The sequence below is a fragment of the Mus caroli genome, unplaced genomic scaffold (assembly GCF_978045245.1).
Source record: "Mus caroli unplaced genomic scaffold, Mus_caroli_1 scaffold_4, whole genome shotgun sequence".
Lineage (NCBI taxonomy): Eukaryota > Metazoa > Chordata > Mammalia > Rodentia > Muridae > Mus > Mus caroli.
This window is the reverse complement of record NW_028227259.1, coordinates 112,922,459-112,949,668: the sequence shown is the minus strand read 5'-3', so window position 1 is coordinate 112,949,668 and position 27,210 is coordinate 112,922,459. Positions and strand designations below refer to the sequence as shown.

The 27,210-nt window shown below is 44.7% G+C and overlaps 1 protein-coding gene across 4 annotated transcripts in view; it reads left to right on the top strand.

The window, feature by feature from the left end:
* Nucleotides 1–22,380, top strand: part of Gak (cyclin G associated kinase) — a 63,520-nt gene extending 41,140 nt beyond the window's left edge. For 3 of the 4 annotated variants that reach the window (XM_021161777.3, XM_085836992.1, XM_085836991.1), the window contains 10 exons: nucleotides 3,014–3,207; nucleotides 4,148–4,294; nucleotides 5,392–5,871; nucleotides 6,242–6,412; nucleotides 7,496–7,618; nucleotides 14,640–14,756; nucleotides 19,667–19,879; nucleotides 20,205–20,350; nucleotides 21,477–21,653; nucleotides 21,838–22,380. In XM_021161777.3, the coding sequence (XP_021017436.1) occupies nucleotides 3,014–3,207; nucleotides 4,148–4,294; nucleotides 5,392–5,871; nucleotides 6,242–6,412; nucleotides 7,496–7,618; nucleotides 14,640–14,756; nucleotides 19,667–19,879; nucleotides 20,205–20,350; nucleotides 21,477–21,653; nucleotides 21,838–21,939 (1,870 nt within the window). In that variant the 3' untranslated portion in view covers nucleotides 21,940–22,380. The remainder of the gene's footprint in view (nucleotides 1–3,013; nucleotides 3,208–4,147; nucleotides 4,295–5,391; nucleotides 5,872–6,241; nucleotides 6,413–7,495; nucleotides 7,619–14,639; nucleotides 14,757–19,666; nucleotides 19,880–20,204; nucleotides 20,351–21,476; nucleotides 21,654–21,837) is intronic. The other variant, XM_085836990.1, reaches the window with a different exon arrangement.
* Nucleotides 22,381–27,210: the final 4,830 nt, after the last annotated feature.

The following is a 27,210-nucleotide window of genomic DNA, read 5'->3' as shown; positions in this document are numbered from 1 at the left end:
TTTAGCAAATGTGTTCAGGGAAACAGAGAGAGGCAGTTTAGTACCAAAGGGCAGACAGAACAAACTAGAAGCAAGCCTGAAACTAGCTATAAGACATGAGGAAATTTGGGATGCTCACTGTAGTGAGTAAAATTAAGTGTGTGTTCACTACCTAACACATCGGAAATCATTCATTAACATTGGATTTAAGATTTGTCTGGAACTGGAAATGGTGGTGCACACCTTTAAGTCTCAGCATTTGGGTGGCAGAAGTAGTCAGCTTTGTGTGAGTTCAAGGCCAGCTTGGTTTACATAGCAAGTTCCAATACAGTTAGGATTGTGTAGAAAGATCCTATCCAATATAAAAGGGGGTGAGGGAGGGAAAAAGAAAGAACGAGATTTGTTTGTAGTAAAATACCTAACAGCAGCACCAAAGAGTCAAGATATGAAATGATCTCTCAGGCTCTGAGGCCTGAAAGTCAGCAATGTGTTAATTGCAAGTCAAGGAAGTATGTTACGATTCCACAGAAAGCAATAATGAGCCTAATAAAGATAGAGGAGATGAAATGTGGAACACAAAATATAATTTAATATAGGTAAGATCAAAATGAAGAAAGGAAGAAACAGAACCAAAAGAGATGGAAGGAAGACAAGCAATACAGCAACAGGTTCATCCCTAGTGTGTTGGTCTGATTCCAGATATACAAAATATTGGAGTTGTTAAGTAAACAACCCAGCTAAAAATTAGACCTCAAATGTGTGTAGTTTATAGGAGCCAAGTTTTAGAAGTATATATGTGAAGACATAAAAGGCTAAAAGTGATGGAACCTACCATACAAATGTAGGCTAAAGACCTATTACTATCAGTGACAAGGTGAAATGCTTTGAGAGATAGCAGTGTAGAGGTGTAGTGTGCTGAAGGGCCAGTGAGGCAGCAGCAGACCATCCATATATTTGTGGATACCCAATCACAGAATGGATAAATTACAGTTGATGTCATTTCTTTTTTCTTTCTTTTCTTTTTTTTTTTTGGTGGTGGGGGGAGGCAAGCAGAACAAGTAAGCAAATCATTATATAGATCTTTTATACAATAACTTCAGTTTTTCAAACCTCAGTAACTGGAAAAAAAAAAACCTGATTTCTCTTTTTTGAAGTGTCCACTGTTGCTTAAGTTTGGGGGACACTTCAGACCACAGAAAATTGTTTTATTTGAGTATACTGGCTATATAAGCCTGCAGTAAGGCAAGAGCATTGACAAGAGAAGCATACATACATATGCAGCAGGATTGCTCTACAGAGCGGCTGGACTGTAGTGGTAGAAAAGAATTGGGACACCACCATCAGATGAGCCTGAGTGAGTCAATCTGGTCGTGGGATACACAGGAGATCTGAGATATCCTGTGACTGAATGAGGGTCCAAGAGGGATTTCATCATACTATGCTACAGTCATGACGCAAATCAGAAGTTTGTTTACAAGATACTACATGTGTGAGAATCCCCTTGACTTCCCATTGGAGCCTAGTCATACCAGTATCTAGCCTCCAGGGCCTCTGAAGCCCTGTGACTCGAAACCCAGCTCCCTACCCCACTGCTCACACACCCTCATTGTGCCCTCACTGCCCTGCTGGCTAGGCTGGGCAGTCTCAAGGTCAGTTGGGCAGGGAAGTAAGAAATGACCTGTCCCCAGAACTCATCAACCTGCCTTAGAGGCTGAGCTTGCCAAGTGTACAGAACACTCTCCGTGGGCTCTCCTGCCTTGTTCTTCCATCCTCATTGATGGCAAGTTTCAGCCTCTCCTCCCTGTAGCCATCAGCTGCGTATAAGCCTAGCTGCTGTAGTTATTAAGTTATATCCCAGTGGAAAGATACACATGGAGGGAAAACCCCTGTCACAGAGCCATCTTGCTCTGCCCTGTGCTGTGCTCTCCAGTGTGCAGAGGGTCGCATCCTAGGCACGAAGTAGTAAAGTAGGGGTCTAAAACATTGCGGGCTCATCTGCCTGCTTTTTATAATAGTAAATGAAGTGAACCATTGCTTTGCCACCCACATAACCACTTTGCTCTCCCCAGCTTTCCTTACACAGTGGTAATTGGTAACTACAGAATCACACAGATTCAGAGGCTCCCTTAGGACCAAGAGTATGTGGCCTCCCTTGACACCCGGGAGACCCCTGAAAGTGGATCACCATTGCTATATGTGTTTCTTAGATTTTGTTGGCAGTGGTGTTGATAGGTACAAAACTTAGTATAATGTAAAAGATATTGGGTGGCAAATGAGTATGTTTTTGACTCTGAGTGTTTAGAAGGTAGGATTTCTTGGAGCAGTGTGGAACTACCACATGGGAACAGTTTCTAAAATGGCTAAAGTTGGTGCCTGCAGGGTGGCCTAGCCCAGCCTCCCCTGCTCCCCACATTCCTCTGGTGTCTGAAGACCCCATGGCCTCCCCTCTTTTTTTCCCTCTTCTCACTGCCCAGGTTGCCTCCCTGAGCCTTCAGCAAGCCTTGTTTCTAGCTTATAATGGTTAAATCCTGGAAGTCTTAGATTTATGATTACCTAATAGTCGGTATTTTTGTCAAAGTGTACATATTTTTATAAAAATTTATTTAAGATTTCAGTGTACCTGATTTAAACCAATCAAGTGCCTGTAGTATGTGTCTACTTGGAGGTAAGGGGTGGGGCCTAGGGCCTCCGGTCAGGCTACAGGTCTGCTATGTGGAACCTGCCTTCCTGTTTTTCTGGATTTAGAATTTATGCTATGGCAGTTATTCTGTGGTCACTCTGAGCACCTGGCCTCCCATAGCAACTTCTGTGTTTCCCAACACAGTACTGAGTACTCTACCACATCAACAGGGAAGCCCTTCCTTGACACTAGGGAAGCAGGGCAGTAGTCGTGTGTGCATCAGCCCTGCTCAAGTCCCCATGTTCCACGGGTAAGGATGGTTATGCTCCTATTGTCTCTGATCCTTTCTGTGGATGTTGAAGGACTTCTGATACACCCTGGCCATACTCACTCATTCTCTCTCTTTGCCTGTAGATATGACCTGGATGCTTGTGATATTCAAGAGAAGTACCCAGATCTGTTCCAGGTGAACCTGGAAGTAGAGGTGGAGCCTAGAGACAGGCCCAGCCGAGAAGCTCCACCTTGGGAGAATACCAGCCTAAGGGGGTTAAACCCCAAGATCCTCTTTTCCAACAGGGAAGAGCAGCAGGACATTCTGTCTAAGTTTGGTAAGATGTGTCCTGGCTCTCAGTGCACTTGCCTGGAACCCAATTCTAGTTACTTTTACTTCTAGGTAAGATTTACAGGAACAGAGTTCTGCCTCAGGCTGGGCAGTACCTCTCCCCCTGGTTTTGGTCATCCCCACCTGCTCTATGCTTATTAGTGGAAACTCACTGTTAGATAAAGATACAGCTCTGATACCAGGGAAGGGAAAGACATGACACTATGATCCTGAGGTCCCTTCATGAGTTCATAAACCACATGAAACGCCTGGGCCACCAGACATGGGCATAGCAGGAAAGTCTATTATTCTCTTTGCTGTGCAAAAGCAACCTTAGAGCAGCGGTTCCTAGCCTACGAGTCACAACCCTTTGGCACACCAGTCTCCAAGAATATTTGCATTAAGATTCGCGGCAGTAGCAAAATTACAGTTATAGTAACAAAAGTTTTATGTTGGGGTGGTCACCATATCATGAGGGACTGTATTAAAGGGTTGTGGCATTAGGAGGGTTGAGAACCACTGCTCTGGTATTGAATCCTGTTGTTCTCTGAGTATATGAATCCTTGACCTACTTTTGGGGTTAACATGAATCTCTGACTGGGAAGGATTTCCTTCAAAGTTAGGTTTGTACCATAAGTTGACTTAGGTCATATACTCTGGACATGACAATTTGAATGCCACATTGAAGGTGGAACAATTTATAAGTATTCTTAAAAGGAACATACATGTTTTTGTTTGTGTGTGTGTGTGTGTGTGTGTGTGTAATATGTTCTATGAGTGTGCTCTGTGTGTTCATGAATGGGGCACAGCACTGAATATCCAGACCTTGTTGTTCTCAAGGAACTGGTGCAGGTGCCCCTATGGCCTACTGTATCCTGTGTTCTGACTGTGCCTTGCCCTGTGTTGTACCTGGCACTGGTGGCCTGATGCCAGCCTTTTCCTGACAGGGAAGCCGGAGCTACCCCGGCAACCGGGCTCCACAGCTCAGTATGATGCTGAGGCAGGGTCTCCGGAGGCTGAGATCACAGAGTCGGACTCACCGCAGAGCAGCAGTACGGACACCAACCACTTTCTTCACACACTGGATTGGCAGGGTAGGCATAGGGCATAGCTAATCATTCTTCAGTGGGGTCCAGTCTGTCACAGGACCCTGAGCTCTCTTGTCACTACTAATTTCTGGCATTAACCACACTGTTGCAGCATTCTGCAAGGGCCATATGCTGAGTTCAGGTACTTAGGATAACAGGTATCTCATGGAGACAAGCAGAATTGATTGAGGTCTCCTTACAGGGGCTGTAGCCCTACACATTGGCCAGTTTTAGAAGGATTTATGTCAATGGGGATCAAAGCCAAGGCCTCATGCGTGCCAGACAAATCCTCTACAACTGAGCTACACATTTAGCCTTGTTGTCTGGCACACAAACTAAGAATAGCATGAATTCTTTGAACACAGAAATAAGTACACACACACACACACACACACCACACGAATGCACACACCCAAATGGGCGTACACACACATGCCCACAAAGCCCAAGGTATCAATTTCATTTCGTTATTGACTTGAAGTCATTTGCAGACCAAGTCCCTATATACATAGTTTCATTACCAGGCCCACGGGGAGCAGAGGAAGGTCTTCAGTAGAGGGATAAACTAAACGGTGGTGGTTGATCACATCCCCACCTGGGAATTACTTTATTTCTTACTGCCTCCAGTTTCTACTAGGCATCTTAGTCTCTTCCTCATGTCTCATAGCCTAGTTAACACAACTAAACACCTAGGATTCACCTACCACTTGGCTCCCTAACTTAAAATCCAGGGTATGCCACTACCACTCAGGAAAGGACATTTCCCCAGGAAATGCTATGGTGTGTCCCCTACTAGGCTTTCTTTTACCAAGTCTTTTCCATAGAGATGGAGAAGCTAGCAGATGTACCTTGTTTGAGCCTGGGCTTCTGTGTTGTTGGATAGAGGCCAGTATTATGGCTCCATTGTGGTCTCTGAAGCTCAAACCTCAAGAAATGTGCTCTGAAGCTTAAGATAGCCCACTGTGGTTGACATGAGGGTCCTGGTGTGGGCTGTAAGGTTACAACCTGGGCCCTGCTGAGGCTTATGCTTATGTCAGCTTGTTCTGCTCTCCCATAGCTGCTCTAGCATGTGGGTCAACCAACCATTGGTTTTCTTTCCACAGAGGAAAAAGAACCAGAGACTGGTATAGACAATACCTCTCCTAAGGAGAGTCAGTCTGTCCTGATTGCAGACAGAGATGGAAGTGAAGTATCAGATGAAGAAGAGGCTTCATTCCCCAGTGAGGAGAGGAAACCAGGGGCTGGAGAAGATACACCAAGGCTGGCTGCTGGGACCAGACAGCAAGACTTAATATTTGATGTGGGCATGCTGGCTGCCCCACAGGAGCCTGTACAGCCCGAAGAAGGTGTAGATCTCCTGGGGCTACACTCTGAGGGGGACTTAAGGCCTGCTGCCCCCTTACAGGCTTGTGGGGTCCCATCTAGCAACACTGACCTGTTGAGCTGCCTTCTTGAACCATCTGATGCTGCTCAAGTAGGGCCTCCTGGTGACCTGCTTGGTGGTGAGGCTCCACTGCTGCTAGCAAGCCCAGTTTCTCCTCTTGGGCTGCAGAGCAACCTACAAGGAAAAGTCCCTGACACTGGTATGCGTTTCAGTTATGCAGAAAATTGGCTTCGTAGTAATGAACAAGGCTTAACTATTCCTGCCATGTAGAAAAAGGATCATCCTGTTATATTGACATCTGGTGGGAACCACCTTCTGTAGAAACCGCATGTGACTGCATTAGTTCCAATGGTCTCAGCTCACAAGCCAGAACCAGCTCTGGCTTCAGGTGAAGCTATATCCATGGAACAGTCCTAAGATGTAGGAAGGTCCATGTATCCCTGGGTGGGCTGCTGGGTGGGCTGAGTTCACTTTGCTGAGGAAAGTGGAGGCCTGAGAGCAGGGCAGCAAGGCTCCCGGGATGCAGGCCAAGGTATAATGCTTGTCCCTGCCTTGCCTCTGTCTCCTAGTGGACCCATTTGACCAGTTCCTGCTGTCATCCAACTCAGACACCCAGCCCTGCTCCAAGCCTGATCTCTTTGGAGAGTTTCTCAACTCTGACCCTGTAGCTTCCTCAGCTGCCTTCCCATCCACCCACAGTGCCCCACCCCCATCCTGTAGCACTGCCTTCCTGCACCTGGGTAAGTATGGCTATGATGACTATTACATTGAAGCCACGAGCTTATGTGTGGAAAGGCTAGGAGCACCTACTTCCTGCAGGCCTGGAGATTGGGCTTGGGGATAGAGCAGTGAGCATAAGGGCTTCTGTCTACTTAGCTCTGAGATACTGGGCCTAACTTATACCTCTTCGTGCCTTTCACAAAGTCTAGAGCTTCCCAAGGCCTAGCAGAACACAATGTCATCTTTTTCTCGTCTCCTTAAGCTGTTGCCTGAAACCTGAACAGGTCCCACTGCTGCTTACAGGCCCTGCTAGTGGGTATTTCTGCAGCTCTCAGGCTGTGGCTGTGACTAGTACAGTTACTTCTGCCAGAAGCTTCTAGGAGTGAAAGGACCAGAAAATGGGAATGACAGGTTAGGGGACAGAAGAGTCCAGGTTTATGACAAAATAACAGGAGAGCTAAAGATTGGTGTGTACATGTGGGAGCAGCAGGCATGACCCATTTAGGCAGAAGTTGCTAAATCTTGGAGAGAAAGCTTGGTTCTTCTTCCTAGCAGAGAACAGATGGTCTGGGGTATACTCTGGAGACAGCTGACTGCTCCAAATGACTTGTGGGTAGAAAATATGACATATGGCTGTGCCGTGCTGGAGTGGGTACATGACCAGCAGAGGACACAAGGACTAGCTCTGGACTCCAGGGAGTTCCTGAATATGCCTATGAGTCCTTTACCTGTCATGGTGGTTTAGAGCAAGGCAGCATATAAATGTCACCACTGTCCTATGAAGATGTTGTCTGCTGACCTCTGTTGCTCAGATTTATGTCTATATGCTACATCCTCAGGACCATCAGGAAAAAGGCCAGCTGATAGTGGCTGAGCCCAGCTAGTTCTGATGACCAATCTTGTGAGTTCAGGTTATCAGCCACCAGGTGTCAGAGCAAAGTACTGCCTCAGCAGCCTAGCCACATTGGTCCCTTGGATTGTATGCTGGGCCAGCAGGTTACTTCCTGCTTATACCTGGAGATGCGAGAGGTCCCAAGCCATCATGTGAACTGAGAAAGCACATATAGTAAACCCAAGCCCTGCTTTTCTCTGGTTTCTTCTAGGAGATCTGCCAGCAGAGCCCAGCAAGGTAATAGCTTCATCCAGCCAACCAGATCTGCTAGGAGGATGGGATACGTGGGCTGACACAGCTACACCTGGGCCAGCCTCCATTCCGGTACCAGAAGGTATGACCACCAAACCCGACTGTTAGCTGGTCTCTCAGGATGCTATCAACTGTGACCATAGAGTCTCTCCATGCCCTTTGGAGAAGAGGATGAGGCAGGACTTGTTTACAGGTTCCTGTATGTTCTACTTAGCCTTTACATGTGTGTTAGCTACAGAGTTCTCTGTTTGATGGGAGCATAGACATGCTATAAGAGCTTTAGCCTTTGTTGAGTGACAAAAGTGTGTACTCCTCCTATTCTTCCATGTATTTCCTTTTTCATGAAGGCAAATAGTTTTGGACATAAGTCCTTGCCTGTGTATAATCAATTGCCCTGTTTATTTACCTACATGGTTTTCTATATTTTCTGTGTTCTCTGAGGGACCCTCAGAAAGGCTGTGTTACATGTGTGTCATGGCTCCTAGATGATGCCCTATTGATCATGTGAATTACAAGGAGTTGTTCATATTTGTGAACATCCATCTGACCACTTTGTGTACCTATAGTTTTATCTTGCTGGCACATTCTGATCCAACACAGTCCTGTTTGCAAAGTCTGTCACACACATCACCCCCACCCCCAGTACTATTTTATCGATTTATTTGCTTAGAAACAGGAATTCCTATCTTTGGTTTCTCATCATAGTTGGATTTTAATTTTAAAAACATTTTAAAATTTAGTAAGTATTTTTTTTAAAGTTGTACATTTATTTTAATGTGTGCATGAGTTGGCACACGTCATGATGCATTTGTAGAAGTCAGAGGGTGACTATTATTTTCTATGCTTTTGGTTGTGGGCTTTTTGTTTTGTTTTATGCAGGGTTATTTCATATTCTTTATTAAACCCATTTCACATTGGGAATTCATGTTTATTTGTTTGTTTTATTACATTCTGTCTTCACTTTCTCCTTCGCTCTTCTCCATCTCTCTTCAGAAAAGGGCAGGCATATCATAGATATCTGCCACTCATAGCATCTCAAGTTGCATAAAGACTAGGCACCTCTTCTCCTATTAAGGCAAGATGAGACAGCCCAGCAGGAGTAAAGGGTCACAAAGGCAGGCAACAGAGTCAGAGATAGCCCCTGCTCCCACTATTAGAAGTCCCACAAGGAGACCAAGCTACACAACTGTAACATATGTACAGAGGGCCTATGTCAGTCCCATGGAGGCTCCCTGGTTGGCGGTTCAGTCTCTGTGAGCCCCTATCAACCCAGGTTAGTTGATTCTGTGGGTTTTCTTATGGTGTCCATGACCTCTCTTGCCCCTTCAATCCTCCCTCCTCCTCTTCCATAGGATTCCCCAAGCTTCACCTAATGTTTAGCTGTGGGTCTCACCATCTGTTCCCATCATTTGCTGGATGAAGCCTCTCTAGTGACAATTGGGCTAGGCACCAGTCTATGAGTATAGCAGAACATCATTAGGGATCATTTCATTGACTTTTTTTTTTTTTTTTTAATGTCAATCATGCTTAGTTCTATCCTAGATCTCTGGGCATACAGCCTCTAGGTCCTGGCCTCTAGGCAGTGTCAAGGGTTGGGTGCCTCTCATGATATGAGTCTCAAGCTGGATCAGTCATTGTTTGGCCTCTCTCACAATTTCTGCACCAGCTTTACCCCAGCATCTTATAGGTAGGACAAATTTTAGGTCAAAGGTTTGTGACTGGGTTAGTGTCTTAGTTCCTCCACTGGGAGTCTTGCCTGGTTACAGAAGATGGCCAGTTCAGTCTCTGTATCCCCCATTGATAGGAGTCTGAGCTAGGGTCATCCTCATAGATTGCTGGACGTTTCCATTGCACTAGATTTCTAGCTTGTCCCAGAGATGTCCCCTCCCCCCTGCCTATTCCAGTTGTTTCTCCCAGTACTCCATCCTACCCTAACCTCTCCTGTTTCTGTCCACTCACCCCCATCCAGGTGACACCCACCATCACCACCACAGCCACCACAACCTTCACCCATGATGTCTATTCTTTACCCTTCACAGTGAGATTCATACGTCCGCTTTTGAGTTGGGTTCTAGCATGATTGTCTTTTACTTTATGTTTAATATCCACTTATAAATGAGTGAATACCATGTTTGTGGTTCTAGGTCTGGCTTACCTCACTCAGGATGATCTTTTGTAGTTCTATTCATTGGCTGGAAAATTCCATGATGCCATTGGTTTTTTTTTTTTTTTAATATTTACTTATTTATTATATGTAAGTACACTGAAGCTGTCTTCAGACACACCAGTCAGATCTCCTTACGGATGGTTGTGAGACACCATGTGGTTGCTGGGACTTGAACTCAGGACCTTCAGAAGAGCAGTCGGGTGCTCTTACCCGCTGAGCCATCTCACCAGCCTGATGCCATTGTTTTTAATAACTAAATAGTATTCCATTGTGTAAGTGTACCAGATTTTCTTTATCCATTCTTCTGTTGAGAGACATCTAGGTTGTTTTCAGTTTCTGGCTGTTACAAATAAAGCAGCTATGAATATAGATGAGCAAATGTCCTTGTGGTATGATTGAGCATCCTTTAGGTATATGCCCAGGAGTTAGGGTTAGGCTAGCTGGGTCTTGAGGTAGAACTATTTCCAGTTTTCTGAGAAACCACCAAATTGACTTCCAAAGTAGCTGTTCAAGTTTGTACTCTCATCAACAGTGAGGGAGTATTCCTTCTCCACATCCTAGCCAGCATGAGCTGTCACATGTTTTGTTGATCTTAGCCCTCTGGCAGGTTTAAGATGGACTCTTAGCATTGTTTTGATTTGCATTTCCCTGATGGCTAAAGATGTTGAATATTTCTTTAAGTGCTTCTTGGCCATTTGGGATTCCTCTGTTGAGAATTCTCTGTTTAAATCTATACTCCAATTTTTAATATGGTTATTTGGTTTGTTGATGTCTATCTAATTTCTTGAGTTCTTTATATATTTTGGAAATTAGATCTCTGTCAGATGTAGGGTTGGTAAATAACGTTTCCCATTCTCTAGGCTGCCTATTTGTTCTGTTAACAGTGTCCTTTGCTTTACAGAAGGTTTTCAATTTCATGACATCCCATTTATTGAATGTTTACCTTAGTGCCTGTATGATCAGTGTTCTGATAGTGTATGAAGCTGTTTCCTATGCTGGTGTGTTCAAGGCTATTCCCAACTTGTATCAGATTTAGTATATCTGGTTTTATGTTGAGGTCTTGGATCCACTTGGACTTGAGTTTTGTTACAGGGTGATAGATATAGAACTGTTTGTATTTTAATATCCTGACATCCAGTTAGACCAGCATCATTTGTTGAAGATGCTTTCTTTTTTTTTCCATTATATAATTTTGGCTTCTTTGTCAAAAATCAAGTGTTGCTAGGTGCGGATTTACTTCTGAGTCTTTGATTAGATTTGATTGATCAACTTGTCTGTTTTTAATGCCAGTACCATGCGGTTTTTATTACTATTACTCAATAGTACAACTTTAAATCAGGGATGGTGATATCTCCAGAAGTTCTTTTATTGTTTTAGCTATCCTGGGATTTTCATATTTCCATATAAAGTTGAGTATTGTTCTTTTCAAGGTCTGTAAAGAATTGTGTTGGGATATTGATGGGAATTATGTTAAATCTGTAGATTGCTTTTGATAAGATGGCCATTTTCACTATGTTAACCCTACCAATCCATGAGCATGGGAGATCTTCCATCTTCTGACGTTTTTTCCAATTTCTTTTTTCAAGCACTTGTCATACAGGTCTTTCACTTGCTTGATTAGAGTTACACCAAAATAATTTATGGCTATTTGAAGGGTGTTGTTTCACTGATTTCTTTCTCAGCCCATATATTGTTTATATGTAAGAAGGCTACTGATTTTTTTTTTAATTAATTTTGTATCCAGCCACTTCCTTGAAGGAGTTTATCAGCTGAAGGAATTCCCTGGTAGAATTTTTGGTATCACTTATGAATCCTATCATATCATCTACAGATAGCAATACTTTGACTTCTTACTTTCCAGTTTGTACACCCTTGGTCTCCTTTAGCTGTCTTTGTTCTAGCTAGGACTTCAAATGCTGCTATATTGAATAGATATGGAGAGAGTAAACAGCCTTGTCTCGTCCCTGATTTTAGTAGAATTGCTTTAAGTTTTTCTCCATTTAATTTGATGTTGGCCACTGCTTGTTGTATTTTGCCTTTATTGTGTTTATGTATGTCCCTTTTATCCCTGATCTCTCCAGAACTTATCATGAAGGGGTGTTGAGTTTTGTCAAAGGCTTTTTCAACATTTAATGAGATGGTCATATGGGTTGTTTCTTTCAGCTTACTTATATGGTGAATTATATTGAGAAATTTTCATATGTCCAACCTTCCAGGCATCTTTAGGATGAAGCCTACTTGATCATAGTGGATGATCTTTTTAATGTGTTCTTGGATTCAGTTTGCAAGTATTTTATTGACTATTTTTACATCAGTGTTCCTGAGGGAAATTGGTCTATAATTCTCTTTCCTTGTTGAGTTTTTGTATGGTTTGAATATCAGGGTAACTGTGCCTTCATAAAATGAATTTGGCAGTGTTATTTCTGTTTTAGTATGTGTCAAGGGAACTTTCTTTTTTGGTCTAATCTATTTGGTGTTCTGTAAGCTTCTTGTATGTTTATAGGCATCTCTTTCTTTATGATTTTGTTGAAAATATTTTTGGGGGCCAGACAGTAATGGCACGTGCCTTTAATCCCAGCTCTCAGGAGGCAGAGGCAGGCAGATTTCTGAGTTCAAGGCCAGCCTGGTCTACAAAGTGAGTTCCAGGACAGCCAGAGCTATACAGAGAAACCCTGTCTCGAAAAACCAAAAAAGCAGGAGGAGGAGGAGAAAGACGAGGAGGAGAAGGAGAAGAAAAATACTTTCTGGATCTTTGAGCTGGGAATCTTCTTATTTTTGTTAGTTTTGGTCTTTTCATAGTGTTCTAGACTTCCTGGACGTTTTGTGTCAGGAACTTCTAGATTTAACATTCTCTTTGACTGGTTTGTCAATTTCTTCAGTCGTACACCTGAGGGTTCTTTCTTCCGTTCCTTGTATTCTTTTGGTGATGCTTGCATCTTTAGTTCCTGTTCACTTACCTAGATTTTCCATCTCCAGGATTCCCTCAATTTATTATGTTTTCTTCTTTGCTTCTATTTCCATTTTCAAGTATTGAACAGTTCATTAATTTCCTTAACCTGTTTGTTTTCATTTTCCTGAATTTATTTAAGGGATTTATTCATTTCCTCTTTAAGGACCTCTATCATCTTCATAAAATTGGATTTAAGATCATTTTCTTGTGCTTCAGCTGTGTTGGAATATCAGGACTAGCTGCAGTGAGATAGCGGGCTCTGGTGCCTCCATACTGCTCTGACAGTTGTTGTGTTCTTATGCTGGCCTCTGATCGTCTAGGTTTGAGGTTATTACAGGTTTAGGTACTGATTTCTGAGTTTATCTTTGTTAGATGGATTCTTTCTCCCTTAGTTCCTGTTTCCTCTCTGGTCTTCTGGCCTGAGTGGCCTAGGGTTCTGGTGACCAGTGAGTTTTCAGGTCCAATAGGCTGTCTCTGCTAGGGTTTTTGCAGGCTGCATGACCTCTGGGGTTTTGGGTGCCAATGTTGCCTCTCTGGTTCTAAGTACCAGCATGGCCTCTGGAAATCTGGGTACCTGCTTGGTATCTGGGCTTCCTAATATAACATAGTCTCCAGAAAATCAAAAGTCTTCTGCTAGAGCTGTGGGCCAGAATATGAAGCCCAGGAAATGGCTTGCAGTTGGGGGCTGTTGGAAGGGCTTTTAGGAGTGCTCTTGGGCCATGGGCAGTGTCTTACCAGGGGTCCCTGGTGTTGGTGTGGCCTCCAATAAAGCAGATATCTTCTGCTGCCTCTGCCTCCCAAGTGCTGGGATTAAAGGCGTGTGCCATTGCTGCATGGCACTAAATTTAATTTTCAAGAGAGTTTTTACATTGTGTTAATTTATGGGGCATGTAGGGAGGGAGAGCAATGTGCCTATCACGGCAGGCATGTAGAGGTTAGAAGACAGCTTGAGTAACTCCATTCTCTGCTTTCACTAAAAGGTCCCAGGGATTGTGATGAATAGTGAGTGAACTCAGGGCATCAGATTTGGCAACACGTGCCTTTACCCACTATGCCATCTAGCCAGCTCTATTTTTTTATTACTATTATTATTATTATTAAAATATGTGTTTGTCCATGTATGAATGTGAATTTGCATCTTCTGTGGCACATGTGCGCACATTTGGAACTCCGAGAACAACTTTTTGAGGTCATTATTTTCCACCTTGTTGAGGCAGTCTCTCATTTTTGCTGAACCAGCTGGCTCACAATCTTCTAAGCAATTCTTTTTGACTCTACTTCTCATGTCACCAAGTACCAGAATTACAGATGTACACATTTAGCTTTTTCACATGTTCCAGGATCAGTCGCAGGTCATGAAGCTTACATAGCAAGCCCTTTTACCTGCTGAGCCATCTCATTGGCTCATTTGTTTTATTTTGTTTTGTTTTAAGGTGGAATCTTACTGTATACCTCTGGCTGTTCCGGATTTCATAAGACTAAGCTTGCCTCGAACTTAACAGAAACCCACCTGCTTTTTATGTGCAAATGTTATTACATGGGTGCTGGGATCTGAACATTGGTCCTTATGATTGAGCAGCAAGCACTCTTGACCACTAAGCCATCTTTCCATCTTCATAGCCATCATTTTTAATGATCGGATAATATTTTGAGTAGTTGTGCAATAATTATTTCAAGATTTTATGCTTAGACTAGTCTCAAATTTTCATTATTATATCATGAAGAACAGTCACATTTTAGAAAGATTATAACAAATCGTAATACAATGTCAGAACAATGAAGACATTTTGTGGTTCTCTGAGGAGCAGTATGGATGCTGGAGCCAGCTACTCTTCCAGGTGTGTTCTGTGTGTTCCTTCCACTGTCCTTAAAGAATTACCAAACCTTGAGTGGGGCCTTTGGTTCTGAAAGGGAGGATCAGGAACTTTGGATGACTGTGTTTCATTCTGTGCTGTGCAAGTCTAATGGCCTTTGTCCTTATTCCAGGTACCCTCTTCTCTTCTGCAGGTCACCCAGCCCCTCCAGGCCCCAACCCCAGCCAAACCAAGTCTCAGAACCTCGACCCATTTGCTGATCTCAGTGATCTCAGCTCCAGCCTCCAAGGTAATGAGAAGCCAACCCTATGTGGCAATAATATTACACTCCTATGTCCGGGCCCGGAGCTGTGTCTGCCTCCATTCTGAATGCCCACTAGAAGACTATAGGAGTTGGTAGAACTAATACTGATATATGGCCTTCGTGACCATGCAGTATCTGTCCCAGCTAATTCCAGGGTTCTGGTATGTCCAGGAAGTATGGGCAGCCTAGGACTTGGTGAGACTTTGCTTAGTACAAGGTGTCGACATCAACATTCTCTTGGTAAGGGTCAGCCATGGAGTCAAATGCTACTCCTTGCAGTGTCCATGCCTGTCGTGGGGCTGAATCACATTTTGTACCTCCTGTCTTCACAACCTGAGCTTCCCAGACACCATCTCAGGTTTGTCTTCTAAGATGAGTCTCCCTTGAGATCCTCAGCTCCTTTGTCAATACCTCCTCTTCATAGCTTCTGAGGAGGGAAGTACAATAAGCTATAGGTAGGGCGTGTAGTTTCTGGTTGAGGATATTATCAGGTTGCTTGATGCACAGGACTTGATTGTTCTGGTGTCTGTCTTAGGTGGTAGTAATGTCACTCACTAAAACATAACTGGCCATGGCTGACACCGGGCACCTAAAATTCTCATCTCTGGTTTCTTGACCCTGTAACTCTTTGTTTCCAGTACTAGTACCCTGGATGGGCCCTTTTCTGCCCCTTCTCTTCCTTCTGACTTTACTCTGTTCTTAGATTGAATGAAGAGTTCTTCTCTTAACACTTCTCATTGTGTTAACTTCCTGTGTGCTTTTTCTTTTTTTCTTAATGGTCTCCATTTGTTTCAAATTGCACTATATTTCTGGAACCTTCTAGGGATTTCTGCCTGATATCTATGTGGACTTGGAGTTGATGGGTCTGAACACAGGATGGGGCTGCAGGTATCTCCTTAGGAAAAATGTTTGCCTTCCTGGGCAGTTCTAGCCCTCAACTCTTTCATATCCCTCGAAATATAGTAGCCCTAAAGGAAACCAGACGGAAAACTCAGCAAGCCCAAGTCATAAATGAAAATGGTAGCATCTACCATCTGTCACAAGGGCTACTTGGCTGTCATAGGCCACATTGGTAGCACAGAGTGCAGATTCTTCCAACAGGACAAAAGAATTGAAATCAAAGTGTGCTCTGACCATCAGAAATCAGTAATAGTGAGAATACAAAGGAAAACAGTACTTTAAATGGCACAGGGGAGGCCCAGGAAATATCAGTGTACTGGACTGAGTGAAATATCTTAGAAGGATCTGGGACATACAACTAGAGAATGCTACAGGGTGTAGGTTACATACTTTAGAAAAGATGAATTAGCCAGGCTTTAATCCCAGTACTTGGGAGGCAGGGACAGGGACAGGTGGATCTCTGAGTTCAGTGCCACTTTGATCTATGGAGAGAGGGAGACAGTTCCAGAACAGCCAAGGCTATACAAAGAAATTCTTTCTTGGGTGGGGGGTGGGGAATAAAAGGAAGGAAGGGGAAAAAAAGCTAGGCTATGTCATCAATAAATGACATCTCAAGGAGTTTGAAAGAAAAGAGCAATCTATAGCAAACAGGAAGAAAGAGAAAACTGTTTTTAACGAATAAATCAGGGACTGGGAATATGTCACTTAGCAGAATACCTAGAATGCCTAGGATGTACAAGAGCTTGGGTTTAAACTCCAGCACCGAATCAGGTATCATGATACACTTTTAGTTCCGACACTTGGAAGTAGAAGCGGGAGGATCAGAGAAGTTCAAGGTTGTCTTTGGTTTCAAAAATGAGCTGAAGCCAGCCTGGATTACATGAGGTTCTTCAGCAGTAAATAAATTAAACAAAATGCTGGGGGTTTTTGACAATTTTGGTAAACAAACTTACCACAAAGGAACCATAGTACACGCTATGCTGTCAGTGTCAGGTATTGTCAGGATCTATAGAGATCTCTGGAAAGTGGTTAAGAATAAAAGCAAGTGCTGGGAAGCTGGCAGCATCCAGATACACAACACCTCACAGGCAGCCACCTCCAAACCCTGAGCGTGAAGCAGGGCACTTGGATGGGTTGTCACTATGAAGAATAAATTCATAATAAATTCTTTTTATTTATATGAGTACACCAGAAGAGGGCACTGGATCCCATTACAGATGGTTGTGAGCCACCATGTGATTGCTGGAAATTGAACTCAGGACCTCTGGCAGAACAGTCAGTGCTCTTAACCGATGAGCCATCTCTGTAGCCTCCTCATAATAAATTCTTTAGAAAATTCCTGAGCTCCAATGACTTCACTGGAGAATCTTACCAAATGTTTACGTGACCAATTCCATAGTCTCTTAGAAAACTTAGAAGAGAGCAAACTGACTTTTAAAATATAAGTGCCCAGTCAGACAATTGAGGAGTGAAAGCCTCAAGCCAGCCCTCTCGGGAACAGACATGTGCCCTCGGAACATTAGGGCACAGAACAGACATGTGCCCTCGGAACATTAGGGCACAGAATTTTTCAAAGGATAAAAGGGCAACAGCCACCAAATGGGGCATTTTCAAGGAGCACCAGGCTGATTTCCAAACTCAGTAAGTGACATCTACCATGTTTATCAACTAAGGAACAATGACATGATCTTACCAGTGCTGCCAAAAGGGTGATTGTCTGCAGCAGCACATGATGAGGATGTCTTCAGAGCAGGAATAGAAACCCTATGAGATGTGACAAATCGGCAAGGATTTCTGAACCCAGGAGTAAGGCAATGTTCCCATTACATTCCACTTACTGGGAGACCCAGCTATGGCAAGAGAAAGAAGTGGAAATTAAATATGATAGAAGGAAAAAAATAAAATTGTTCCTGTTTGCAGGTGGCTCAGTTGCCTATCAGATCAGAAAAAAAATCAACAAGGCTTAGAACTATAAAGTCACAGTACCTAAGATCAACAAGCAGTAGTTAGGTTTACTAGAACAGCTCAACAAGACTAGAATCTAAACCCGTGCCATGTACAGTTGATTTTTGCAAAAAAGCTTTCAGACCAGGTAGGGTAGAGGCTTATGCCTATAATCCCAGCACTCAGGAAGCTGGGAAAGAGGATTAGGAGGAGTCTCTGTCCCAAAACAGTGACAAAAGAGCTTTCAGCTATAAACATAAAGAAACACATAGTGCTAATATGGTGGAAATAAAATTCAAACATGGCAGTTGAGATTAACAGACACTAAACGTTTGTATATCACAAGATTACCCCCTTATGTTGATTGATCTATAGGTCTGATGTTCTTTCCACTAAAATCCCAGCAGAGATTTTTGTACAATCGCCAAGTTCATTGTCACATTTGTCTGAGAAAGCAGATAAACTAGAATGTTTGGGGCTTCTTGTTATTGAGAATAGTATAGAATCTCTACCCTGACTTTGAGGTACACTCTCTGGCCACAGAAACCAAGACTGTGGTGTTAGCAAAAGGCCAGGCACTGACACATGGATAGGAAGAGAGGACCCAGCTGTGCACCCAAATGCGGAAGGCAGAAGTATGAAAACTTTAGCAGATGGAACTGGAACCACTGGGTTTGCACAGGCAAGAAAAGGAGTCTCAGCTATACACTGAACCTCAGAGCCCATCGCAGTGGAGTGTAAGGCAGAGCAGCTCTTCTTGTAGAAAAAAAAGCACAGATCTGAGACCATAACTGTAATAAAAAGAATAAATTGTATCCTGTGGGGAAATGAGAAGAGGGACAAAGGTTCCATCAGTCATTCTGGCATGCCGGTACCCGCATGAGACAGTGTTGAATCATCAGCTGCTTTGGGGGAAGATTTGGGTGAAGCAATCATGCATCACCAAGGATCATAGAAATTGGGTTTCCTATATTACACATACTTACAAGGATGTGAAACGATACAGCCACTGATGGTCTGTTTCTTAAAAAAGTAAACTTGCAAATGTCATAGGGCCCCAGTGTTTATCCCAAAGAAATGAGTTTATAGTTCTATAAAAATCCACAAGTAAATATTCCGCAAGTGTTCAGAGAAGAGCTATTTGTAATAGCCAAGGAAATAAACTCTGAATAGATGTTCTTCTGTGGATGAAGATTAAATAAATAGCAGTCCCTTTCATGCTCCTTTCATATTCCTTGGCAATAGAATGGCAACAGGAGTTTGAATCAACTGATCACATCACACTTACAATGAGAAAACAAAGATAAATGATTGCTTGTTAGTACTTGGCTTCCCTTCTTTGATCTATACAGTCCAGAGTCCCCCTGCCCAAAGGAATGATTTCACCCACAATTAGGATGGATCTTCCCACATCAATGATTATCATTAAGATAATCCCTGGTACCAGGCACCAAGGTGCACACCTTTGATCCTTGTCAGCCTTGTCTACAGAGAGAGTTCCAACACAGCCAGGACTACACAGAGAAGCTCTGTCTTAGGGGAAAAGAGGATAATCTCCCACATAATGCCCAGAAGTCATCTCCTAAGTGATTTTAGATATTAACAAGGTAACAACACCATCACGGGGGAACTTCATTGCTGGGGGACATTGTGTGAAGGTGCTCTAGAATTCTTAGCATGAATCTTCCAATTTCTGTGATTTCAGTTATTTCACAAAAAGTTAAAGAATCAGCCATGCATTTGAGAAGTTTTGTGAGGCAGAGTCCATGCAAGACAGCCCCCTAGACCATTCAGCAGATGGGGATACGGAGCCCCTGTAGATGTGCATGTAGAGTATCCTAGCATCCAACCTTCATCCAGGAAGGAACGCTGAGCAACACAGCACTTGTGTATCCCTCCCTGGTACTTGTTAGGTAGAACAGATCATCTAAGTGATAGTGGTTTGTTTTATGAGCACATGGCCCAGCAATACAATAAATATCCATAGCCCCAGAAGAAGTAACTCGTCATTTGGCTAAGTGGCTTACAAATGCCCTGTGATGTCTCCCCAGGCCTGCCTGCTGGACTTCCTGCAGGGGGCTTTGTTGGCACATCAGCCCCCACTCACAAAAGCAACAGCCCCTGGCAGGCAAATCGTCCCACAGCCCCTGGAACCTCATGGACCCCCCAGGCCAAGCCAGCCCCCAGAGCCTCCGAACAACTAAGGTCTCACTTCAGTGTGATCGGGGCCCGAGAAGAGAGGGGCGTCCGTGTGCCCAGCTTTGGTAAGTACTGCATTTACATGCTGGTTTATACAGTTACCTACAGGGTTGGAGGTAGAGCCCCTTGTTTCTCCCTCAGAGCCAGCCAAGGCAGCTGTATTTATGTTGCTCACAGAAGCTGCGCCAAGAAAGCAAATTGGATTTGTGTACTGGTGTTTTGAGGCATCTCTGCATGCCTGGCTCTCTCCTCCCAATTCTCAATGTCTTTTAACAGATGGCACTGAGGCCATGTTTTTCTTCTTTCCCGTCCAGGTATCAGATCAGATAACACCCAGGGAGCAAGGTAAAGCAGACAGTGTCTATAAAAGTGTTGGGGTTTTTTTTCCAGCCCAAAAGCCAAAGGTCTCAGAAAATGATTTTGAAGATCTTCTGCCGAATCAAGGCTTCTCTAAGTCTGACAAGAAGGGGCCAAAGACCATGGCAGAGATGCGGAAACAGGAACTTGCCAGAGATACAGACCCACTCAAATTGAAGGTGGGTAACTCCAGGGCTCCAGCCACACTATAAAGACCAGTGTCTCCAGCCAGAGACTTGTTATGTATGGACCTGGCACCTGGAGGCTCTTGGAGTATATTCCTGGGCAAGCTGATACTACACTTAGTGTTTCCTTGTGGGCACTGGAGATCAGTGAGGAACGCAGGCGCCATTCAGGGCTTCAAGTACTCTGGATGGATTTGACCTAGGCCTTGAGCCAGCAAGACGGCATAGCTCGGACTTGTGCCCATCAAAACCAAGTTTTCATTTGACTGTTGACAGCAGCAATTTGTTTGGATTTTGGTCCTGGCCCTGGGCTCTCACAGTAGAGTAAAAAGGAGTCAACATAGCACAATGGCCAGAATATCCTGTAGATCTTAGATATATTCATTTCTGTAGGTTTGTGTAGTGGTCAGTTTGTGTGGGTGTGTGTATGCATGCAACTCTAGGCTGTCCTAGAACTTGATTTATAGACCAGGCTCCTTTCAAACTCAGAGGTCTGCCTGCTCTGCCTCCCAAGTGCTGGAATGAAAGGCGTGTGCACACCCAGCTGAGGTAGTCACTTCTTTAGGGCACAGTGTAGCCATTCCCTTAAGAACTCCCTGAAAGCTTACCAGGAATCCACTTGTCCTCTTTGAACCCTGTGCCTGGATCAGGAGGCTATATTGAGAGATTAGGAATTCGTATCTGGCTGAAAAGGTTCTCAGTTCTGTCCATGGTACCTTCTATCCACAAACCACTGTAGCCTGACCTGGTAGGCTCAGTGCTGGAATTTAGAGGTCTAAGTTGGGGGCCTTCTTGGTACTGGGGGGAGGGCCGCAGGGAAGTACAGCCATGCATACCTATTCTCCTGTAGGGGTAAACAAAGAGGTACCAAACCATGTTCACCATGTTCTTAAGGGCCTCCATAGAAGTTTGCTCCCCAGGCCTGCAGGTGACCTTTCACTTGAGGACCAGGTCCGTTGAAATGATATACCCGCCCTCATCAGCATCTGAACATCCTTTAATACTTTCTCTGCTGCTTACCTTGATTTCCCTACCCTACCCTCCACAGGGAGGTCAGCAGGGAGGGAGGCCTCCTAAATACAGCTCCTTCCTGAGGTTCTGTCTACTTTGGTGTCTGTAGCTTTTGGACTGGATTGAAGGCAAGGAGAGGAACATTCGTGCACTGCTGTCCACTCTGCACACAGTACTGTGGGATGGGGAGAGCCGCTGGACACCTGTGAGTATGGCTGACCTGGTGACTCCAGAGCAGGTGAAGAAGCAGTACCGCCGTGCAGTGCTGGTAGTGCATCCTGATAAGGTAAGTGTGTAGGGAGGCAGTTCCCAGGATGCTAGGCCTTGGGCTTCTGGACCTTGTGCTTGTGGTTGGGTTGTCTCTGCCTCTCGTCTCCTAGGGGCCTTTTCCTGCTGGCTGTATTACAAGAAAGGAGCTGGTGGGAAGGTCGGCTGAGTAGTCAGGCTGGCTCTCACCCCATTGCCCACAGGCCACAGGGCAGCCGTATGAACAGTATGCCAAGATGATCTTCATGGAGCTGAATGATGCATGGTCTGAGTTTGAAAACCAGGGCTCAAGGCCCCTCTTCTGAGGCCTGTGATGGCTATGGCTGCAGGAGCTGCTCATGAATCCTGAATGCTGCTGGCCTGACTGAGGCACAAATGGGACCATAACAGGTGTGGCAGGTGATATCGCCCCAGGGGCCTGGACCATCTACTCCCAATCATCCCTGCATTCATCATGGACAAATACCATTCCATGGCTGGGAGAGAAAGCATTCCTCAGATCTGATGTTAGTTGTTTTGTTTTTCTTTTTCTTGTCCCAGAGGAAAAGTGTTGATTTATATTCCTTCCACAGCTGTCACAGTTTGTGATTTACTTGGTGTCTGGTGGCTGTCACCTCTTGGATGGCACATGTCGCTGGCACTTCTCTCCTGTCATTTCTTCAAATATGGGGGTACATCCACATCCTACTCTGATCAGTTTGCCAATCATCTGTACATAATTAAACTATTTTCTGATGGCTGGTGCAGTCTCTGGCTTGTAAAGCACTTCTTACTTAGTACCTGGTCACCTATTTGTTCCTCGGTTTTTTTACCCATGATGGATTGTAGGATTGTGAAGTTGGTCTAGGACTGGCTGTAAAGACCACTGCAGCCAGCACCAATACCATCTTCACTGAGCATTTTGCTAAAGAAAAGTTCTGGAAACACATCAGAAGGGAGCCTGGTCCACCACATTGGGTTTCTCCTAAGGCCTAGAGTCTTAAACTATTTTCAGAAATTCTACTGTACTTGATCTTAGCGCATAACTAGAGTTCTTAGAGGGGTGTCAGGACACTTGCCAAAGGCTGCAGAGTTGGGTCGTGTTATTCTCAGACACTTGATCTACTGGCTGGATCTCAGTCATCCTCTAGGGACTAATGAAAACTCAAGCCAGTGGCTCAGGCCTAAAAGTCACTGACTGAAGAAATGTTGGGGTGAATGTGAGCTCATGTTAGGACTTTGCCACTGTGTAGACAAGACACAGCCATGGAGCAAGTTGCTTATGTTGACCCTTGAACTGATATTCATGGTCAGAGTGCAGATGGGGTGTGTAAGACTGCTTCAAAACAACCCAACAGGTGGGCAGACAACCATGACTCTAATACTAATTGGGAACTCAATAAAAGGAGGCAACAAGACCCCTAGACTCCAGGATTTGGGTGGGAAGCATACAAGTATGTATTGATTAGGACAACACTGACCAATCCAGGATGTCCCAGGTTTATCTTAGCCAGGCACACTGCTGGTACCAGGGTCTGGTTGTAAAGCACTCTGGTGATCTGTTTCTAATTCTTCAGGGATTAAGGCAAGAACTTTGTGTTAATATTCAGGGAGTTCAAAACATTATTTCTTCAACTGCCTCCATCACAGATAGGTAGGTAGACTTCACTCTAGGGCTTTTGGGCTGCAGCCCATGGATGTTGACTTGACCTCAGCCTGATAGGACTAATTCATCTTCCTCGGAAGGTCTGTAAGTAACATCTGTCTACAGGGACCTAAGGAATCATCTTAGTGGCAGATCACTTGCCACTTTCCTGTGTGTCCTCTTTATCTAGAATGTAAGTCACCAAATCCATGTGATGCCAGCTGAAACCCAGATAAACATGCAAGTCCTGTGGGTAAGAACTTGTCTGTTGGAATCCCAGTGGCATTTCTTTGGGTACAAGTTGTCTTGGGTACCTTTGGCCCAAAGCCTCAGCCACTAGCTGGTGAGCCTCTTTATTGCTCTTGACTTAGAAATGAGTGTGTGCATTTGGCTGGGCTAACAAAGCAAGAGCAGACATGAGGTGGTAAGTACAGACAATGAGGTCTAATACACCTTAGGTTTAAAGCCTGAGAAGAGGCCATTTTCTGCCAGTCTAGTGACCAGGAACTGTGAATGGTCTTGTCCAAAAGGCCAGCTGATCATACCCTCAACTGAGTAAGAAATGGGAAGCAGGCCTCATGAATAAACATGGATGTTAAAGTGCATGTATTTTATGGGAGTTGTCCTTTGTTCCCATGTGCTGCTCCATTTCAGGTCTGTCATGTCACTTCAGTCAGTTTGTGGGTTGGCTGTAGAGGGAAATGTTACTCCTTTAGCTGTGGTCACTACTGGCAGGACCCTGGGGACAAGTGTGATGTCCAAGTAGAATAGTGTTGGAAATCCTAGCTACCATCACCAGAGTGGATGCCAAGTGAGCCCAGCTCCAGTCCTAGAAAACTGGAAGTTTGCAGTTGCTGTCCCTGAGTACCATGATGGCCTGGTTCCATGACCACATCAGTTGGTGACCAAAGCCTCAGTTTGGCAGACCTGTGCCTCCTTCCTTGCCACTCAGCTAGCGCCACTGCTACTAGCCCCGTGCAGACCCAGAGTCTGCGTTGGGGGTAGGGAACACTACCCACCCTGCCCCATAGGTGATACTTAGCACCAACCACCACCCCCTTTAATCTGACCCTGAAAGCTGCAGGCCCCATTCTGTCACTCCATTGTTTAATGACTCCCATTTGCTATGTTTTGCTGCTATTTTAGTGTTCAGTTCTTTTTAAAAAAATAATGAGCAGCCTGAATAGGAGCCAAGATTTTTTTTTTCACATCAGAATTGCTCAAGACTCCCAGCTCAAGCCTGATGGCTCAAGCAGACACTATGGAGCTCTTTGTTTTGGGGAGTGTCCAGGTATTCGGTGCTATCTCAGAGAGGGCTTATGAGCACAGTCAGTGGGATCCAGTGGATAGTAAACAGCTTCTAGTGATAGGGAAAAGGTAGACTCTGGGGTCTTTGGAACCATGAAGAGGTACCCTAGTGTTGGAAGCCTTACTCGTTCCCCACTGACATTGGTTGTGCCAGGCTTTGTGCCATCCTCCTTTCTGCTCCAACCCTCCTGGTGTCTCCAGTTCTCATTCTGCCAACCCTACAATGTGGAGTTCTCCCAAACCTTCCTTACCCCAAGCTTAAATGTTGGACCTCAAATCTTTCTCATAGCATATTGATTTTAACACCTCCCCTCTGGGGGCTGGAGATGCAGATCTCCCACCGTGCCTAGCCTCACCCTTGGAAGCCCTCCTTCGGACCATGAACCTCAGTTGTAATTAAAGGGCAATAGGTTACCTGCCCTGACTCCCAGAGGTTTTGGAGAGTGTGGTCATTATAGAATGAGGAAGGAAACAGAAAAGAGACCCTGACTGAAAAACAAGGAAGTTCCACCCAAGAGGATTGACACCCAAAAAGAATTGGGCTCAGGCATGAGTTTTGAGAGCTCCCACATGTGGAGAAAAGTACACAGATAACACAAATCACAGGAAATGGTGTAATTTCCTACCTGATAGCCAAGACTGGCCTGTCTAGCAAGGCCTTACTTATTAGCACATGGCCAGTGCTTCCACATTACTCTATAAACATGCTCATAATGATAATTCCCCCCCTCATATTTAGAGGAAACTGCTTTTAGGTGACCTAGGATGTAGGTGTGGGTCTGCTTTTAACTGTGGCCTCCAGGTAGAAGAGTGAATAGAGAGCCCAGCTTAAAAGAAGTGGATGGGTAGCTGTACCTGGTGGGAAGGCCTCTGAAAGTGGCCTGGAGTGCAGGGTCAGCAAATGCCCCAAGAGTGGGATGTGCTATGTCCAGATTATCTGAGGGACAAAAGGATGATGCAGACTGTCCCCCACAGAGACCCAGCAGCCATTTACATGGTGCTCACAACTTCCCTGGGGCTTGATAGATCTCACACTCCAACTCCACAGCCTGGTAGAGCTCTTGGTACTACAACTGGAGGTGGCCAAGTTCAGACAGCTTGGCCAGTAGCTGTGTGGTCTTGGGCCACAAATGAGAGCATTTGCAACCTAGGCATTTGCCTCTGTCGCTCTAGTTGGTGGTCTGTCAACCACCTTCAACAACACTTTAAGAATCAGGGCTCAAGGATCTCCAATCCATGACAAAAGGTTGAATGAGTTTTTTATGTTCATTACAAGCTTGCTGTGACTAACCTTCACTGCATGCCTTCTGGGATTCAAGGAATCCACCTACTTCCCTGTGCTTGGGTCACTGAAAGGCCCTGCCTAGAGCACAGGATACTAGAATCATCACAGGTTTTGCAAAATGTGGGAGGACCAAATGAGATTGTCCTTACATTAGCCCGAAGTGAATTCTATCTCACACAGGGCAGTTGGCCAAGGCTACCACTGTCATCCTCAGGCCATTGACTGAGACTGAAGGTTTGACCCAGAACCCCGGGCCCAATTCTACCCTCAGCCCAAGTTGTATGGATGTGATAATAGGTTCCAGGTAGAAGTGCCACCCATGCTGTGTTATCAGGGCAGAGTCCTCTCTGAACCCACCTGATGAGTGTCAGTTACGCTGAGGACTGCCTTGTGAGACTCCTCTGCTGGGCTTAACATGTACATAGTCCTTTATTCATGTAAAATTGTTTGAGCCCCTCATTGGAATTCTGACCTTGATCTCACATACAAAGCCCAACAAGACAATCTGTGGGGCAAAAGAAACTATGTTCTAGGAGCAACACCATGGTGGTAGCCTGGGGCCCTAGTCCTCACTATGCATAGCACATACTTTAAAACAAACAAACAAACAAAATGAACATGGAAAAGATTGTTCCTGAGCTAAGAATAAAAGTCTCCTCATCACCTAAAGGTAGAATAGTAATCAAATAGTAATCAAGGCCCAGCTCATGTGAGACTTGATCCTTACGGGTAGGGTCTTAAGCTACTCTAAGGGGTGTCATCATGTATACAAGAATCCTGTGATTCAAGAGCACAGAATGTGACAAGTGTTGCCAAAGCCCTATATGCACACTGCAGGGCCCACCCTACAGGTCTGGGTAAATTTAGGGAATCTAAGTGCAAGCCTGACCCAGGTGGCCTCACTGGGGTTAAAGGGACCCTTAAAAGAGCATAGGAGATTTGTTTCTACAGCAAAACCCTGGTGCTTTGGAGGAAGACTTGGGGACACAGCACCCACCCATACTGCTGCTTGGTAGGCTCTGGCATCAACATTTACTCAAAATTGAACACCACATACCGGCTGCAGCCACCTTACCCTGGTTCCTCCCAGGTTTCCTGAGCCAAGCACAGGGGTCAGTAGAATACACTGCAGATAGCATGTCCTTATGCAGCTGCTCCTGAATCATGGGTCCTGCCACTACCATGTGTTAGTGTGAACACTAGGTATGTTGTAAGAAAGCCCACAGCCAAGTCTTCACTTCCAGACTTCAAGGAATGAAAGAGCTGACCATTTGCCAGTCTACACAAGAGCAGCAAAACAGTCCTCTGCGGGATGCTGAGCAGCAGATAGTTATCACAGGCATCCTTCAGAGAAGGGAA